The following is a 17677-nucleotide window of genomic DNA, read 5'->3' as shown; positions in this document are numbered from 1 at the left end:
AGAAGCAGAAGCAGTAGATCCAGGACGATGAGAGGGAAATGTGAGAGAGCCATCTGGAGCTGAGGAAAATGAGGCAGTCTGGAATATATTGCTAAAGGCCCATCGGTTGCCCTCCCTCAGACATCCAAGCTTCTCACAAGATGAGAGCAATGACAGCCCTGGAAATGTTATCCCCAGCCTCGTGATCTTCTTGTGCCTTGCATCCAAGCCCTGGCTTTAGGAGTCATGGGGCCAAATGAAGATCCCAGCTGCTAAGTGGAACTGCATTTAAACTGGAATCCCCCCCCCCCCGAGACTTTCTGGTTGTGGGAAGGTTCTGGGAAGTCTTAACACAAACCGAGAAGGCGATGTGGAGCGCAGCGTGTGGGCGCGGGGTGGGGATTAGAAAAACTTTTCTTCCTTTTCTGTCTTGGGCCATGTTTCCACGACAATGGAAGGAGAAACTAATGGAGGAGTACCGTATTTTTTAAAAGGAATCGGCTTTGCTGTGCGCAGGGCTCCATGAGCAGGTTCTCCGCACCACCAGTAAAAATCGCTTCAGAGGAGATACTTCCGGGTGGGGGCGGGGGGTAGGGTGAGCGTCATCTGACTGGCAGGGGCTGCTCAACCCCCCTTCTCCTTTCCCCTGAAAGTCCAGATGCTCCTGCATTTCAGGAGCAAGCCCCATTGAGCACAATGGGAGTTACTTCCAAGTAGACACACATATGCTTGTGCTGGGAAAAGGGGTGGGGGAGAACACAAAGATGGAAACCAGCCCCCATTTTAACCACAGGACCTCGCTGACCACAATGAGAGTTACTTCTGAGGAGACAGTAATGGGTTTGTTGTGGGAAAGAGAGCAGTAAACACAAACAGAGAAACCAGCCCCCATTGTAACCCACAGGATATCTATAACCAAGCTGTGAAGAACTTACTTCCTAAGGCAATGAATCGGAGCCTCGAGATTGCGCGTAATTGCACTCAAGGAATTGGGCTTTAACGTGTGCCATTTCAATTGAGGGGGAATCTCTGTAAGTTCTGATGTGGGCATTCAAAGGCAAGCCTCATCGACCACAATGGGAGTTACTTTTGAGGAGACAAGAAAGGGTTTGTTGTGGGAAAGCGACTGAAACCAGCCCCCATTTTAACACACAGGATCTCTGTATGGAAGCTGTGAATCAGTTACGCCCTAAGGCACTGGGCCGAAGCCTCGAGATCGCGCTTAATCGCATTTAAGGCTTTGGGCTTTGATGTGTGCCGTGTCAACTGAGGGGCTTCTCTGTCATTTCTGTGGGCATTCACAGGGCAAGCCTCATTCAGCACAATGGGAGGAAACACCCCTTGACTGGGGTCATGGAGAAAGGCACACCCCTGGGCAGGGCTGGCATACCTGAGCTAAATGCAGGGGCTGGGGGACACAGCAACTATACTGGGGAGAACCCAACTTGAGGAAAAGAATCGGACTTTAACCAGTCTCAGGAAATCCAGTTGTTCCCTGATAAGCTCCAGGGTGGCTGCTAGATGGCCACAACGTCGTGTATCCCTAACGACCTCAACACACAGCCGGCTCGGAGTAAATTGCTGGTGCAAACACCCCCTTGGATGCCTGGTTCAGGTTTTACAAACCAGGCTGGCAATGCAGGGTGCCAAATAGAGCCAGATCCATGATTCTGTCACGTTAAAACCACCGTGAAAATATGAGCGTAAGCTGTACACGTATTTGAGTGCCATTGAATTTGGTGGCTCAATTCTAAATGCCCCCAAAAGTTGAGCCGGAATTCGGGTTGGATGCAAAATCTGAATGCCACACACTTCATGAAGAATAAATTCTGCTCACATCCCACAGTCCAGCACAAGCTACCCTGGATAGCTGAACCTCCAAAGTGTTTGGTTTTTCGAGGAGGAGGAAGAGGAGGAGGAGGAAATAAGACTCTGCTCCTTCCCTTTTGTCCCCTGTGGATTTACTTGGAAACTGTTCTCTTTCCCAATAAAATTTCAGCAGCCAGAATCTTCTGATGCAATGGAAAGCGGATGGATGGAGGAGAAGGAGGTGGAGGAGAAAGGTCTGCTCCAAATCCCACGCAAACATTAACAACAATATGATTTGTCTCTTGCACAGCTTGCTTGCACGCCATCAAGGAGCCAACAACCACTTGGCCCATGGTCTCATGGAGGAGGCTGAGCTTGAATTGGGGGTCCCCGGGGTTATAGCCACAGATTTTGCCATTTGGCTACTGCGGGCCTGGGCCATCTATGTGCACCCCTCCCTGACTCTGACTCTGAATGCCCCATCTCCTGTGAACTCCCTGCTTCCCCCTTCCATTCTCCAGCTGAAGTAATCATTGTCCTGGCAGGCAGCTTGCCGCTGCACCTAAGGCACCGGCAAGCGGCAAACGTGGGAAGCTGCCTGGAGGCGCACGGATGTCTCAAAGACTCACAAGATTGACTAAGCTGACCTGGAGGGATCTGAACTCTAAACCCCACTGTGTGCGCACTGCTCTGGGGTCGGGGGGCAGGGGAGGGCAGTTATGATCCCTGGAGTGTAAAGATAAAATGACACGCAAAACATCCCCCCTAGTCTAGACTGAACGGCACAGAGATAAAAGTTGAAAGCAGGAAACTGCCGTTGCCTCTGGAAGGCAAGAATGATGCTTCTCCGGGGTAGTGGCTACTGCTGGTCTCTTGCCCCAAGGAACCAGGTGGGACTTCTGGCCTCCAGGCGTGACTTGCTCCTGGCCTGTCCTAGTGCCTGGGCCTGCTTTCACTCCAGCTCCCTCGCTCCCCTCTTTCCAGTCACCCTCGCTCCTGAAGCGGCCGCCTCCTCCAGCGTCAGCCTGGCTTCACCTGCTTCCCATCTGACTGTGTTTCCATCTTGGAACCCATAAGCAGCCCTGATCGTAGCTGCCTAGATGTACTTCTCTTTGGAAACTGAGCCTGTAAGCAGAGCCGCACACATCCCAGCTCATCGTGACATGCGCAACGCAGGGCATGTGCAAAGTCCACCACAGCAGCTTCCTCATGGATGCCTGCAGCAAACGCCAGATGACTCCCAAACTGCAATAGGTGAACTCAGTGAAATGAGCGGGGGTGTCTGTGGTTTCTTGACAGCAGTGGCGGGCAACTTCCAGGGACCTGGGGGCTGCCCCGGACCCAACAAATGCCACATACCCTGCTGCTGAAATTGCCACCACGCTGCTGAATTCACCTCCAACATTTGGTGGTGCGGTGGCTGTTGGGCATGTTGCAACCTAGGAAGGGGGCAGTGTTGCACTTAGTGAATTCATGGGAACGTTGGCCACAGCTAGCCTTAGGATCTCTATAGCCTACAGTGTGGTTTCCTGGGATTGGTTCCTCCCCTTCCTCCCTCCGCCTGCCTCTGACCTTCTCCATTGCTGGGAGCACCTGTGTTTGCTCTCTCTCCTGCCAGTGTTATAGTACACAAAGAAATGGACTGAGCAAGCTATGTCTGAAACTACACACTTTCCCCTCATTTTTAGGCAGGCAGTTCTGAGCAAATCATTTTACCCTTTCTTCACTAAAGAAGGGTGTGGTCTCCTTTTCTTTTGCCTTTGTGTGCATGTGGAACTGGTAAACGCTCATTGTGTTCTGCCTTTTGTTTGTCTCTGCCAACTGCCTTCTTAGTTGTTGTTGTTCAGTCGTTCAGTCGTGTCCGACTCTCCGTGACCCCATGGACCATAGCACGCCAGGCCTTCCTGTCCTGCGCTCTCTCCCGGAGCGTGCTCAAGTTGCCTTTTTAGTAGGAGGCAGCAATATCAAATAATTCCCATCAGTGGCAGCAGCAGAAAAGCTGCATTTTTCCTTTAAAAGAAGTTGCGCAGGGAGCGCACACCTTGTTTTAATGCAAAGTCATGCTCGTCTGGGCTTCTGGGACTGCTCCCTGTACACCTCATGTTAAAGGAAAAATGCAGCTTTTTTGCTGCTGCCAGTGTGCCCTGACTTTTGGCGGAAAATTCGATGACAGAAAGAGACACAAAAAAGGGGTGGGCATGCAGCCCACCCCTGCTCTACAGTGAGAACCAAAGGTGTTGGATCATAGAATCATGGAAAAGACCTTAAAGACCATCCAGTCCAACCTTCTGATCATGCAGGAAATCCAGCATCCCAGATACACAACCACCGAGGGCCTGCTTCAGACCCTCTAATGAAGGACAGCGCACCACCTTCCAATGCAGTATTTTCAGCTGGATGATCTCCTTCTACTGTCAGGGTGTTCTTCCTACTATGTAATCTAAATCTTTTGTCTTGTAATCTGAATCTGTTGGTTTGAGCCCTGCCCCCTGGAGAACAAAGAACAAATTTGCTTCATCATCTGTGTGACCACCCTTCACATATGTGAAGCTGGCTATCCTATCCTCTCGGCATCATCTTTCCTCTGGGCTAAGCATGCCCCCCCTTTCCTCATAGGACTTTGTCCCCAGGCCCTCACTGTCATTACTGCCCTCCTCTGGACATGTTCCAGTTTGTCAGCAGCCCCATTCAGGCACTAACTCATGCGAATGGGGCATGGGGCCACATTGGCCAGTGATGTCCCCTAACGTTTGTGCATCCAGCATAAACATCTGTATGGAGGGGCCTTTGCGCATACAGCTGAATGAACAAAGGTCCCCTCCGTACAGGTGTTCACAGTATATGTGCGGGCATTAGGAGGGGGCTACATGATGTGCACAACATTGGTGGGCAGGATATTTGGGGCAGCCCAGCTCACTGTTTGTGGGGTAAATTAACCTTATTTAATAACACCTGAGCAGGGCTAATGTCCTTCCTAAACTGGGCGCAGCCCTTCAAGTGAGGTCTGACCAAACAAGAACACAGTGGCACCAATACATTTCATAGTCTGAAAATTATACTTCTGTTGATGCAGCCTACTGTAGTTTGATATTGATACACACACACACACATATATCAAGAGCACACAGTTTGTAGTATATGTAGACATATCACACACATTCCTTTTCTCAGACAACTGCTCAGAATCCCTCTCAGCACACCTCTTTAAGGTGCAGCGTCTCCAACAATCTGAAATTCCTCATCAGAAATCTTTTCAACCTATGTTTTAGAACATAAGAACAGCCCTGCTGGATCAGACCAGGGTCCATCTAGTCCAGCATTCTCTTCACACAGTGGCCAACAACCTGTTGACAGGAGACCAACAAGCAAGACCTGAGTGCAACAGCACTCCCGCCCATGTTCCCTAGCAACTGGTACACACAGGCATACTGTCTCAGATACTGGAGCTAATAGAGAGCCATCAAGACTAGTAGCCACTTACAGCCTTTGCCTCCAGGAATTTGTCTAGCTCCCTTTTAAAGCCATCCAAATTGGTGGCCATCACTGCATCTTGTAGTAGCAGATTCTATAGTTTAACTAGGTGCTAGAAGTCCTTCCTTTGATCTGTCCTGAATCTCCCACCATTCAGCTTCATGGGATGACCTTGAGGTCTAATATTATGAGAGAGGGAGGGAGGGCTCATGACATTGTTCCCTTGTTTCCCTTCCCTCCCTCATCTGTCCTCCTTTTTCTTCCCACAGTCATATTTTAGACTGTAAGTTCCTAGGGGCAGGGACATGTTTTGTGTTGTTGTTCTTACTGCTTATGCTGTCGAAGGGCCATGCACATTCTGAGCAGAGTGGAGCTCTTGCACCATTTCCACTTCTTTCAATGAAGGTTTTGCAAGAGAATGATCAGGAAGAGAGTATCTGGGTTAAAATAAATGCAGCAAAGAATAAAAGGAACATGGTGGCTGGAGTCTACTACTGGCCGCCCAATCAAGGAGAAGATGAGGATGAAACTTTTGAAAAGCAAAGAGCCAATATTTCAGGGAAGCATGACGTAGTAGTAACGGGGGACTTCAATTTCCCCGATATTTGTTGGGAGACAAATTCTGCAAAACATGGTCCCTCCAGGAATTTCCTGACTTGTGTTGATGATAACTTCCTCCTACAGAAAGTAGAGGAAGGAACTAGAGGATCGGCTATCCTTGACTTGATCCTAACCAACAGAGATGGCTTAGTGGATAAAGTAGTAGTTACGGGAACTCTGGGGGAAAGCGACCATGTTGTACTTGAGTTCATGGTTCGAAAGGAAGCAAAAGCCCAGTGTAGCCAAATGCGTACCCTGGATTTTAGGAAAGCCAATTTTTATAAACTCAGAATAATGATAAGTAAGGCCCCATGGCAAACAACTTTAATGAGGAAAGGAATCCAAGATGGGTGTGAGTATTTAAAAAAGGAAATTCTAAAGGCACAATTACAAACCATTCCAACAAGAAAAAAGGTGGAAGACAACAGAAGAAGCCAATTTGACTTCACAAAAAGCTTAGAGATGACCTGAAAACAAAAAGACCACATAGAGGAAGTTGAAGGAAGGCCAAGCAACAAAGGAAGAGTACAGGCAGGTAGCACAGAATTGCAGGGATGGCGTCAGGAAGGCTAAAGCTGAGAATGAGCTGAGGTTGGCGAGGGATGCTAAAAGCAACAAAAAGGCTTTCTTCAGATACATGCATAGTACAAGACAGAGGAAATAAACGGTGGTTCACCTATTAAATAAGGATGGCAAAATGATAACAGATGACAAAGAAAAGGCAGAAGTGCTCAATTCCTACTTTGGCTCAGTCTTCTCCCTAAAGAGGGTCTATGAGCCCCTTGGCAAAGTAGAGGCTGAAGGGGCAAGATTGCAGCTTGAGATCGATAGGCATATGGTCAAGGAACCCCTAATTACTTTGAATGAGTTCAGATCTCCAGGGCCAGATGAACTGCATCCTTGAGTAATAAAGGAACTGGCAGAAGAACTCTCAGACCCACTATCTATTCTCTTTGAGAAATCATGGCGGACGGGTGAAGTGCCAGATGATTGGGTGAGGGCTAATGTTGTCCCTATCTTCAAAAAGGGCAAAAAGGAGGAACCTAGGAACTATAGACCAGTCAGTCTGACATCAATCCCTGGGAAAATTCTGGAGCAGATTAGAAAGCGATCCATCTGTAAGCACCTTGAAAACAATGCCGTGATTACTCAAAGCCAACATGGATTTGTCAAGAACAAATCCTGCCAGATGAATCTGATCTCATTTTTGGATCAGGTAACCTCCCTATGTGGACTGTGGGAATGCTGTGCACATCATATACCTCGACTTCAGCAAAGCTTTCAACAAAATGCTCCATGATATCCTGATTAGCAAACTAGCTAAAAGTGGGCCAGATGAAACAGCAATCGGGTGGATCCACAGTTGGCTACAGAATCGGACTCAAAGAGTGCTTATGAATGGGATCTTCTCCAACTGGGGAGAGGTAACGAGTGGGGTACCGCGGGGCTCAGTCCTGGGCCCAGTGCTCTTCAACATTTTTATTAATGACTTGGAGGAGGAGGTGCAGGGAATGCTGATCAAATCTGCAGATGACACAAAATTCGGCAGGATAGCTAATACGCGCTGGAAGACAGAAACAGAATTCAAAGTGGTCTTGATAGGCTGGAGCGCTGGGCAGAAAACAACAGAATGACATTTAATACGGAAAAATGCCAAGTTCTGCACCGAGGAAAAAGAAACCAAATGCATAGTTATAAGATGGGGGATACTTGGCTCAACACTATGACAAGCGAGAAGGATCTTGGAATTGTTGTGGATCACAAGCTGAATAGGAGCCAACAAGGTGATGTGACTGCATAAAAGGCTAGACTGGAAACAAAGCCCTATGAGGAGAGACTGAAAGAACTAGGCATGTTTAGCCCTGAGAAGAGAAGACTGAGGGGAGATAGGATAGCGCTCTTCAAGTACTTGGAAGGTTGTCACAGAGAGGAAGGCCAGGATCTCTTCTTGATCATCCCAGCGTGCAGGACACGGAATAATGGGCTCAAGTGACAGGAAGCCAGATTCTGGCTGAACATCAGGAAAAACGTCCTGACTGTTAGAGCAATACGACAATGGAACCCATTCCCTAGGGAGGTGGTGGGCTCTCCCACACTGGAGGCATTCAAGACGAGGCTGGACAGCCATCTGTCAGGGATGCTTTGACTTGGATTCCTGCACTGAGCAGTGGGTTGGACTTGATGGTCTTGTAGGCCCCTTCCAACCCTACTATTCTATGATTGTATAATTCTATAAGATTGTGGCCAACATTTGGGAGGAAGAAACTGGTTGTCCCAATCCTGCCAGAGATGACCACTTTCTGATGTTAAGCATGCATGCAAGGAAAGCCATCACAAGAAATACCTAAGTCTCCTGTCCTTGTCCAAAGGGAAGCAGCCAGTCACACTTTCACAGTCAGCTTCAAACAAGGAGCTGGTCCCAATTTCCTGGCAGCCACCACCACTTCCACCAGCATGCATGCAACCCCCTGCAGTTCCAGGGATGGAAGAATGGGCAAAGTTCGAGCTTGTTGAAGTCCTCCATTTCCCACCTTGTTGCCTTGCTCTCACTCCTGAACATGAGCATTTTTTTTCCCCCAAACAGGAAAAGCATGAAAATGCATGGGGTTTTTGTTTGTTTGTTTGTTTTTGAGAAATGCATATTTCAGAAGTATGCCCTTGCTCAAGTGTGCATTTCTGCAGAATTACGCTCCTGCTGTTGTACACATTTGGGGTTGCGAACAGGACATGTTTGCGTGATTTGCGAACAGGAACGAAATTCTCATACCTTCTGATGCAATTCGCGGCCTCCTGCTGACTAAAAGAGATTCCCTTTACCAAAATGACTCACTCCAGTCTCTCTGCATGGATGCATCTCCCCAACCCTTTGTCAAAAAGGGATGAGAGCCTCTTGGCTGAGTCAAAACATTCACGCATCATCGATACCTTCTGAGAAGACCCATTCTGGCTCCTGTGGAACTTCCCTGAGGTGATCAGACGGATGCTAAGGCAGCTGAAGGTGGCCCAGGCAGGAGCATCCCTTGCTGCTCCAACTGAGAGGTCAAGGCAAAGCGTGTGGGACGTGGATGGCTTTGCTGGGAAGGATGTGGAGGTAGTTCTACTAGCTCCTCTGTTTGCTGGATCGAATCCTTTCTATCTGTAATGAGGCAGAGCGAGGCGGTTTTTCTAACCACCAAGGTTTCCAGTCCCACACACTCCCTTTCCAAACAGCTGCTAATGATCTCTGCACCCCTCAGTTTCTCTTTCTCTCTTTCTCTTTCAGTGCCAAGCTTTTGTTCCCTCCGCTGGAGATGAGGAGGGCTCTTCTTCTCCTTCTCCGTGAGAAACAGAATCTTCCCTACAGACAGACTGGGAAGTGGGAACATTGGCAGGCTACAGCGCTGTTGGTCTGATACCCACGCAGTGAGACCTTGTGGTGTCACTACTGGGCCAAGACCTCTGGAGCTGTGCAAAACGCAAAGAAGAAAAAGTCCACAGCACCGCTCTACACAAATTGGGGCTGAAGCAAGCCAAATAAAGACCCAGGCAAGATATGCCTGCAGGAGCCAAAACGATACCTTTCACTGGTCAACGACAGTCTGCAAGTTGATGGGTTCCACAAGGTGCTTTGCTAGGAATGGTCAGCAGACCATTCACGTCTAATGCATATAAGTGAATGTGAGCCTATGCACTGCTAATATTTTGTCCAGGATGAAATTAGTAGTATCTATCTACAAATTCCATCCCAGAGGAATTCCATTTTTTCTTGTACTGACTTCTTAAATGGCTCAACATTTGGCCACGATGGGTAAGTCAAAACACAACAAAGCAAATGACTTTGGGAAAGATGCTTTGAGTCACTTATAACCCACTGTGCTGCAAACAGGGCTGAAGCTTTGCTACCACTCCTTTCTGCCTGATGAAGAGTATTGGGAATCCACAAGGCTACCTACAGTTATACCATCTTACCGATATCAAATTCTCTATCCTTTGGAACTACCACTTTACTCAAGTAGACCAGAGGTGAGACTATACTTGTCAACATGCATCCTCGGGGACATCCCTGGTCTGAAGCTCATTTTTTTTAAAGCTCCCTATCATTTCAGTGTCTTCAGTTTCCAGGGTAGGTTCCTTCATATTTGGCCTTTCCTTGCAGCTGCATTTAATAGCTGCTAGAAAACCAATGAAATACCCTCTCTGACTACAATAATAGCACACCTTCCCACACCTTCCGCTCTCCTATCCTTTTAAGGAGTGTATGGTTCTTAGGAAACCTGAACCTTGTTGCGGGGGGGGGGGTGTTCTATAGGACAAACACCCACAGTACTGCAAAGCTCCCAACATCTCAGAGAAAATGGACGTTCTGTTAGAAGCTCCAGTCCTCATCCTACACTAAGACGGACAGTTTGCTCTAACTTATTGCCTTGTTCCATTTTTCCTTTTTTTATTTTCCTTTTCATGGGGGGGGGGGTAAAGAAGAAAGCAGGAAGTCCACATCAGACGTCTCCCTCATTCTCAGGTGCCTTGTCCTGGGCTGCCCCACATTCGGCTGCAGAATCCAGGGCCTGAGCCATCCAGTTTGTCAACAGAGATCTGAAAGAGGGAGAGCGTACAGCGTGGCAGAGGCACAAGACAGGTACAAAATCATTCGTATTACCATGGTTCCCTCTGGAGTGACGCTGGAGAGGGCAGAGAAGCAAGGGGGGCTCTACGCCGCTCCCCTCCACAAGCAAACACCCCTTTTCTCTCCTTGGTGATCACTTGTGGGCAGACTTTCTCTTCCTGCTCCTGGATCTCCCATCACGCTGCTTCCCGGCCATTGGGACAGATGTGCTTTTCTTCTCTGCGGTGGCACCACAGCATAATCCGGGTGTATTTCTCCCCCAAGGGGACTCAGGCCAGCGTGCCCCGCTCCAGCCCCAGCAGCCCTGCCTGAGTCAAGTCCCACGGCTCCTTCGTGTGTCTTGCAAAAAAGAGCCAGCTCTCTGGCTGGGAAGGGGAGGGATTGGGGAGTGGAAAGAAGAAAAGGGGGGTGGGTGTGGGAGAGGCTGTCTGGTCTTTAAAATGCGCTCTCTCTCTCTCTCTCGCACACACACGCCTGTGCTGCGGAAGGCTTGCAGAGCAGTGCCAGACCTGAGGAACAGCAGCCCTCTTTGTATCCAGAGGCAGGCAGGCCCTGCCCAGGCCCAGACAGGCCAGGGACTGGCTCCGTGTGCAAGGAGGAGGAGGGGGCCAGCCCTGGTTTAACACGTGCCTCTTGCACCCGGGCTCAAGCACTAGGCCAGGCCTGCAAGCGGCCGCCCACCCAGCCCTGTTTTTCTAGCCGTTCTCTCCCCCCACACTCCTTCCAGTCTCACAGAAGTTTCTTCCCCTTGCTGCTCTGAAAGGAGACCGCCCGCTGCAGGCTCCAGTCAATGGAGCCGCTCAGCTTAACGGGGGCCCTTGTTTCCTTTACAAGGTGATGACATCCCCCTCCCCAGCTCTTAGGAAATCGGCGATTCAGAACAGTTCAGGGGACTGAAGTAAGCCAGTTGGGAGAGAAGACAAAAAGGGGGGCGCTGCCTTCCTGCCCCCCCCTTCTCTTCGCATTCAGCTGGACATTTCGGTAGAAATACTGGTTTTATGCAAGACACCCAAAGCTGTTTTGGAGCTGTCCACCACCACTTGTCCACCACCAATGCCAGGCAACGTGCAGAAGAAGAATCAAAGTGTGTCCCTGCCTGTCCATAGGTGTACAGCTGCATTGCCGACAGATATAAGGGAAACATCATGGAAGCCTCCCTTGCGAAGGCACGGCAACGGTCTTGGAGGCTTTGCAAGTTTGGCAAAAGGGCCGGTCATCCTGGGGCCTTCCTGGGCCCAGCAATTCACGCGTGGCACACCCAGGTCTGGCATGGCCAGGTGTCCTGCTGTACAGAGGACCATCCTCTCTTTGCCTCTCCTTGACGGGCTGCCCAAGCCTGGTTTAAAATGAACCAAAAATAAATCCTCACATGTCCCTACTGATGGCAAACTCATGGTCCAACTGTAGATCCTTACGTAGCCAGAACAGCACTGCTTGCTAAGTAATGATACTGAAGCGTCTCTCAGCCTGTGCAAAGGGCCTTTCTCTGACAACTGAGTCCCCAGCCAGTCCCCACGCATCTGGGGCCGGATGGACCAGCTCGTGGGTCTTCCAGAAAATGCCGGTGTGCAGTTCCTAGCTCGGGGGGGGGGGTAGCCACTTTTGGCCCAGGGACTGCATTATTCCCCCAGATGAAGCTGGCGGGCTGGATGATGTCAGGAGGCAAGGAGTCGCCCCCAAAGACCTGCCCTCTCACGTGACCTCGCCGGCCTCCCTCCGCTCACTTAAAAACATTCCTCCCTACAGAGAGAGGCACGGAGCGCTGTCCCTCTCTGCATGGAGAAAGGAGCTGGTTGCCGCAAGCCCGGCCAAGTTGGGTTGATCCTTCCCACGCTGCTCTCGCACCAATCAGGCTGCAAGCAGCACATGAAGAGACTTGGCCGGGACTTGCAGGAGTCAAGCCCCTTCTTCCCACACTGCTCGCGTCCCAGTTGGGGCATGAGCGGTGCGAAGTGGCACAGGGGAATCCCCAGCTCCTCTCCGACCCCTCAGATTGGGGGTAGCCAAGGGATCCCCTTTGCGCCGCTCGCCCCTGGGGGCCTGGCTTGCAGAGGATGCTCAACCCTCCACAGCCTGGATTGGGTCCTGGCACAGGCTGGAGGTTGCCCTGCCCCGATCCAGCACTGGGAAAGATTTGTGGGGGTTATTTGAAGATGTACAGTGATAGCCAAAAGGCGCTTCTCTGCTGAGGTATATGGTTTAAAGAAGTATTTGGTTTAAAGCAGCCTTCGCCAAACTGTTGCTCTCCACATGGGTTGGACTGCAACTCCCATCGGGGGTGATGGCCAATGATTGCTGTGGCCAATGATTGCTGTGGCTGATGGGAGTTGCAGTCTAACGCATCTGAAGGGTGCTGAGTTGGAGAAGACTGGCTGAAAGTACAGGAAGGCAGATTTAGAACCATCTGCAGGTTGAACCCCCTGCCACGACTGGCATCTTCCTGTTCCTGAAGCTCAACCCCATGGTGTAATATGGAAACAGTACAGAGTTGGTAGAGGTGAGGGCACCCCTAACTGTGGGCTCCTTCATAGATTACGTGGCAGCAAAGCTGGTTTTGCCACTCTGCACGGACAAGGTTCAGACAACCTTGGCCCTGTGATGAGGCTGCCCAGGGAATACATGTGTTCGCTACATTCACATGTTACACGTTGTTAGATGTGCTCCTAAAAAAATGTAATGAGGTTACAAAGCCCTGTGAGGCCAATTCAGTAATGGAGCAGGCTGCCTCAGGAGACGGGGTGGGACCGCCCGCCCAGCAGGTTTTCCCAGAGAAAGCTGCTCAGCGACTCCAGTGCTGTGGCATTCAGCCGCTATGCTGACCCTCATCTATTTATTTGATTGTACCCCACCGTTCCACTAAAAGTGGCACTCAAGGCAGCAATTTATAAGGAGGGGCCCAGCTAGGGTGGCCATGTGCGCAGCGCCCAAAAAATAGGCCTGTGAAGGTCTGAGGCCCACAGAGGCAAAATGAAAAATGGTGAGGCTTAGAGGCCTGGAGTTTTTTTGTTGGGAGCGGTATCCCCAAGAAGAGTAGTTTAATTTCTCCGGTTAAGTTTTTGTTTCAATTCTCCTGGCAAGTTTCATTTCTTCAGGTTTGAAGCAGTACTTTTGGTTTGGGGGAGGAGGTTATAAAAAGAGAGTCAGTAAGAGCAGCAGCAGAAAGAGACCACCAGAACCTGAAGTGAGAGCAGAGTCTGAACAGTGAGCAAGAAGAAGCAGCCTAGAAAACTCAAAGGACAGCTAGGTAAAGGAACTTGCATTCTGGAGCTTTTATTTTCTTTTAATGCCTCTTGTATTGCTCACCTCTATTGTGTAAATACCTTTAGTTGTAATTTGTTTGCTTTAAATCTACTAGTAAACTGTTGTGGTTCAACCCTGTGTAGGGATGTACAAAAGTCACTTACCTTTTCGCGGATTGATTCGCGGTGGGGGGGGGCGGTGCTCCGTTCCTCCCTCTGGAATCCTTGACGGGGGGGGGGGGAGGCGATCCGGTCTTCCCCCCCGGAATCCTGCCCGGCCGGCTCCGCTCCGCAGCGGCTCCACTCCGCAGCCGGCCAGGGTCGTCCGCAGCCGGAGTTCCATAGCGGCCATCATTTCCATCCAGACAGGCTGCTGTGATAGGCTACGTAAGTATTTACGTAGCCTGTCACGGCAGGCAACCCCCCCCCCCCAGCGTATGCAAATGGCGGCAGCTACAGCAGCCGCCATTTGCATTCCCTATTTTTCGCCGTTTTAGCCTATGTAAATATATACGTAGGCTATTACAGCGGAAAAAAAGGGGAACGCAAATAGCGTAGTGGGCGCTATTTCCGTTCCCCTTTTTTTCGCCGTAATAGCCTACGTAAATATTTACGTAGACTAAAACGGCAAAAAATAGGGAACGCAAATGACGGCCGCCGTAGCCGCCGCCATTTGCGTACACTGTTGTTGTTTTTTTGCTTGCCGTGATAGGCTACGTAAATACTTACATAGCCTATCACAGCAAACAGCAGATGCAAATGGCGGCCGTGGCAGCCGGTTGAAAGACCAGCCGCCGGAGCTGCCGCCAGAGCCGCCGCCGGAGCCGCTGCCGCCAGAACATCCGCCCCAGGTAAGCTTCGTCCCGGGGGGAATCTGCAGGGGGGTGGGGGGGTGGGAGGCTGTTCTGCCACAGATTTCGGGGGGCTGAATGCCAGTGCATTCGGCCTCACCTAAATCCGTGGTGGAATTCTCCGCCATCCCTAACCCTGTGACTAGAGTGTCGGTCACCCCACGTCTACAGTCTAAACCCCATGTTACTGGGAAGGGGAAGTTTAAAAGAAGGCAAGCGGGACTCTTAAGAAGGCAAGACATCCATAAGGAGTTGCTCAGGAGGTCCAGGTCATAAGGGGAACTCTGACAAGACTAAAGGAGGATATCAGTTTTCATAATATTTGCATGTGGAGTTGCACTGGCTACCAGTTGTTTTCTGGGCCAAATTGAAGGTGTTGGTTTTGACCTTTAAAACCCTATACAGTTCTGGCCCAGCCTATCTGAAGGAGCGCCTCCAGCAACACCAGATAGGCCGCTCAACAAGATCAGCCTCGGATGGCCTTCTGTCTGTCCCATCAGCCACGACAGCTAGGCTGGTGAGGACGAGGGAGAGGGCCTTCTCTGTGGTGGCCCCGACTCTGTGGAACTCCTTCCCTAGGGAACTCCGCCATGCCCCCTCTTTAATGAGCTTCTGCCACGCACTGAAAACTTGGTTATTCAGGCAGGCATTTGGGGTGGGTTAGGGTATTTTTAAATAATGTTTAATGTGTAATTTTACTGTTTTAAATTGTACTGCCGTACATCGCCCAGAGTGGCCGGGTGACCGGCCAGATGGGCGATTAAATTTTTTAATAAATAAATAAATAAAATAAATGTGCTAATTTATATGTATAGATACAAATTTTGAACCTATAACTATAATTTACCAACATCTGTAAAGTTCTCCATATTCAGGACCAAAAGAACTTGAATGTGGGAGAAACTGAAACTGACCGATTCACCCTCCAGGCCCGGGGCTCTGGGTGCCTAGCTTTGGAAAGCCTGGGTTGGGGATGCTGCACACTCAGCCATCGTGGTGATGCTGAGTGAGGGCTGCTGCCTCTTTTTTCTGGCAGGGCCGACATCTTTAGCAGCTATGTAGCAGGCAGGTATGTCATGGTCCTCTCCGTGCCGGGAATAGCTGTGTCTATTGAATTTGGACAGTGCCAATGCAGATGGCTCAGAATTTCTGTTCGGTTCTTTTTTTATAAGAATTTACCAAAAGTTCTTCATCTTTGGGAGAGAAAGAACCTGAGATTGCAAAAATTCTAATGCTGGAGAAAGCGAAATGGACAGATTTGCCCACCTGTAGCTGTTAATATTTAGCAGCCTTCCCTAACATGGTGCCCTCTAGATGTATTGAACTACAACCCCTATCATCCCCAGCCAGCATGGCCAATGGCACCAGGTTGGTACAGAGGATATATTCCATGTCTGGGCAGCAGCATGAAATCAAGATTCTGCAAAGATGGCCTCTGGCTTAGAAGGAAAAGCTTTAGCACACAGACAGACACACTGCTCCCATCTTCTTTGACTAAAGGAAAGGGTTGAGACGAGGGTCTCTCTTACCCACCCCACTCTTCTCCCACGCCCCACCAGCTCTGCCCCCCGCCCAGCCTTTCTGTACAGCTGCAGAGGCTGATCTCCATGTGGCGTTTCATCTTTCTGGGAAGGCACAGAGTTCCCATTCACAGACCCAGAGCAGCTTCTGGGCCCATCCGGGAGAGTCTCCTAGAAGTTACCAACCCTGTGTTTTTTTTTTGGCAAGTCCACCCTAACCCAGCATTCTGGGTCTCCATTGTGTCTCAGGTTGTCCCTCCAGACATCATGATGTCACTGAGCAGAACTGCTGGAAGTGGTCAGAGAGGGGGAGAGGAAAGGGACTCAAGACGAGCCGGTGGGCAGGGGGAGAACAGTGAGGTTTTTGTGGAGGGGGCTGACCTCGCTGCATGTCACGACACACAGAAGGGGGCCTCTGAATATGCCTTTCATTGCAGAAGATATTTCTGAACTGGAGGGAGGGGCGCAACCCTATTAGAAGTGCCAGCAATGCCATCTGGAGAAAGTTTGGCAGCATTGCCTAGTGGCAAAAGTGTTGCACAGAGATGTGGGCACTCCATAGATTTGCCATAGTTTTGTGCATGAGTGTTTTAGGCTGTGCTGCTGCCCATCGGCCTGTCCGACTGGCTGATGACCCCCTGCGGGCAGGTGCATATTTGTGCTTTCGCAGGCATTTGGAATGTGAGTAGATGTCCAGATAAAGAAGGCAGCTTCTGAGGGTTCCGGAACTGCTTCCCCCCATCGCTCTGACCTATGGCCAGCCACTTCCATGCAACTAGGACAGGGGGAGCTGGGTTCCTGGGTGAAGATGTCCTGGCTCGTGGGCAGGCATGATTCCCGTTTAGGAATGTCAGCCTTCCCCACCTTTGTGCCCTCCAGATACGTTGGACTGCAACTCACGTAATTCCCAGCCAGCATGGCCACTGGCAGTCCAACTCATCTGGAGGGCACCAGGTTGGGGTGGGCTGCCCTACGCAATGCCTGAGGGCTCCTCCTGCTCTGACAGCGGGGAGGCTCAAACAGGGCCGCTGTCCTGCCCCCCCCCGTTTCCCACCTGCAACATCATCATCGTCACCTCCTCCTCCTCCTCCTCCTTTCCACAACAAAGAGTGCTCAAGTTGGCTAACAAGAATAAAATACAGATAAAATACAAAATTATAATTCAAACATTAAAACAAATCAGTCCAATAAAGACACTTCAGCTAAAAGAAGTGAAGAGCAGCGATAAACAGACCAAGGCCCCATCTACATGAGCCTTTTACTCCAGGGCGGCTGCAAGTCGAGATCCCATGGGACAGACAACGCAGTCGCCACTTTGCAGCCATCTGTGATTTTCTCCCGGAAAATGTGGATTTCCAAGGAGGCGTTTGGCTGCAATGTTTTCGGTTTGCTGCGGGCTTGCCACGGTTGCAAGCCATCTGTCCCTTCCCCAAAGCGACTGGGCATTTTGCGGTGGGCATGTTGTAGGCATGCGTAATGCTTGTGTCGTGCTGTGACGTCCCTTTATTCCCCCTGTCCCTTCGCAGCAGCGCAGTTACAGAGGCACAAAGAAGCGTTTTCATCTATTTAATCACGCTTTCGCTCATTTTTGCAGCTCCATATCTT

The 17677-nt window shown here is 50.2% G+C and overlaps 1 protein-coding gene across 1 annotated transcript in view; it reads right to left on the bottom strand.

Moving 5' to 3' along the window:
• The window catches only part of KIAA1755 (KIAA1755 ortholog), a 34876-nt gene extending 26557 nt beyond the window's left edge, over window positions 1-8319 (bottom strand). The window contains exons 1-3 of the mRNA XM_084851831.1: window positions 8204-8319; window positions 3148-3227; window positions 2824-3005 (exon numbers count right to left, since the gene is read on the bottom strand). Coding sequence (XP_084707957.1) covers window positions 2824-3005; window positions 3148-3227; window positions 8204-8319 — 378 coding nt within the window. The remainder of the gene's footprint in view (window positions 1-2823; window positions 3006-3147; window positions 3228-8203) is intronic.
• Window positions 8320-17677: the final 9358 nt, after the last annotated feature.

This window comes from Heloderma suspectum, chromosome 4, assembly GCF_057233095.1.
Source record: "Heloderma suspectum isolate Gila_16-S chromosome 4, 16-S_ref, whole genome shotgun sequence".
Lineage (NCBI taxonomy): Eukaryota > Metazoa > Chordata > Lepidosauria > Squamata > Helodermatidae > Heloderma > Heloderma suspectum.
Note: the sequence above shows the minus strand (reverse complement) of the source record. Positions and strands in the feature narration are given on the sequence as shown.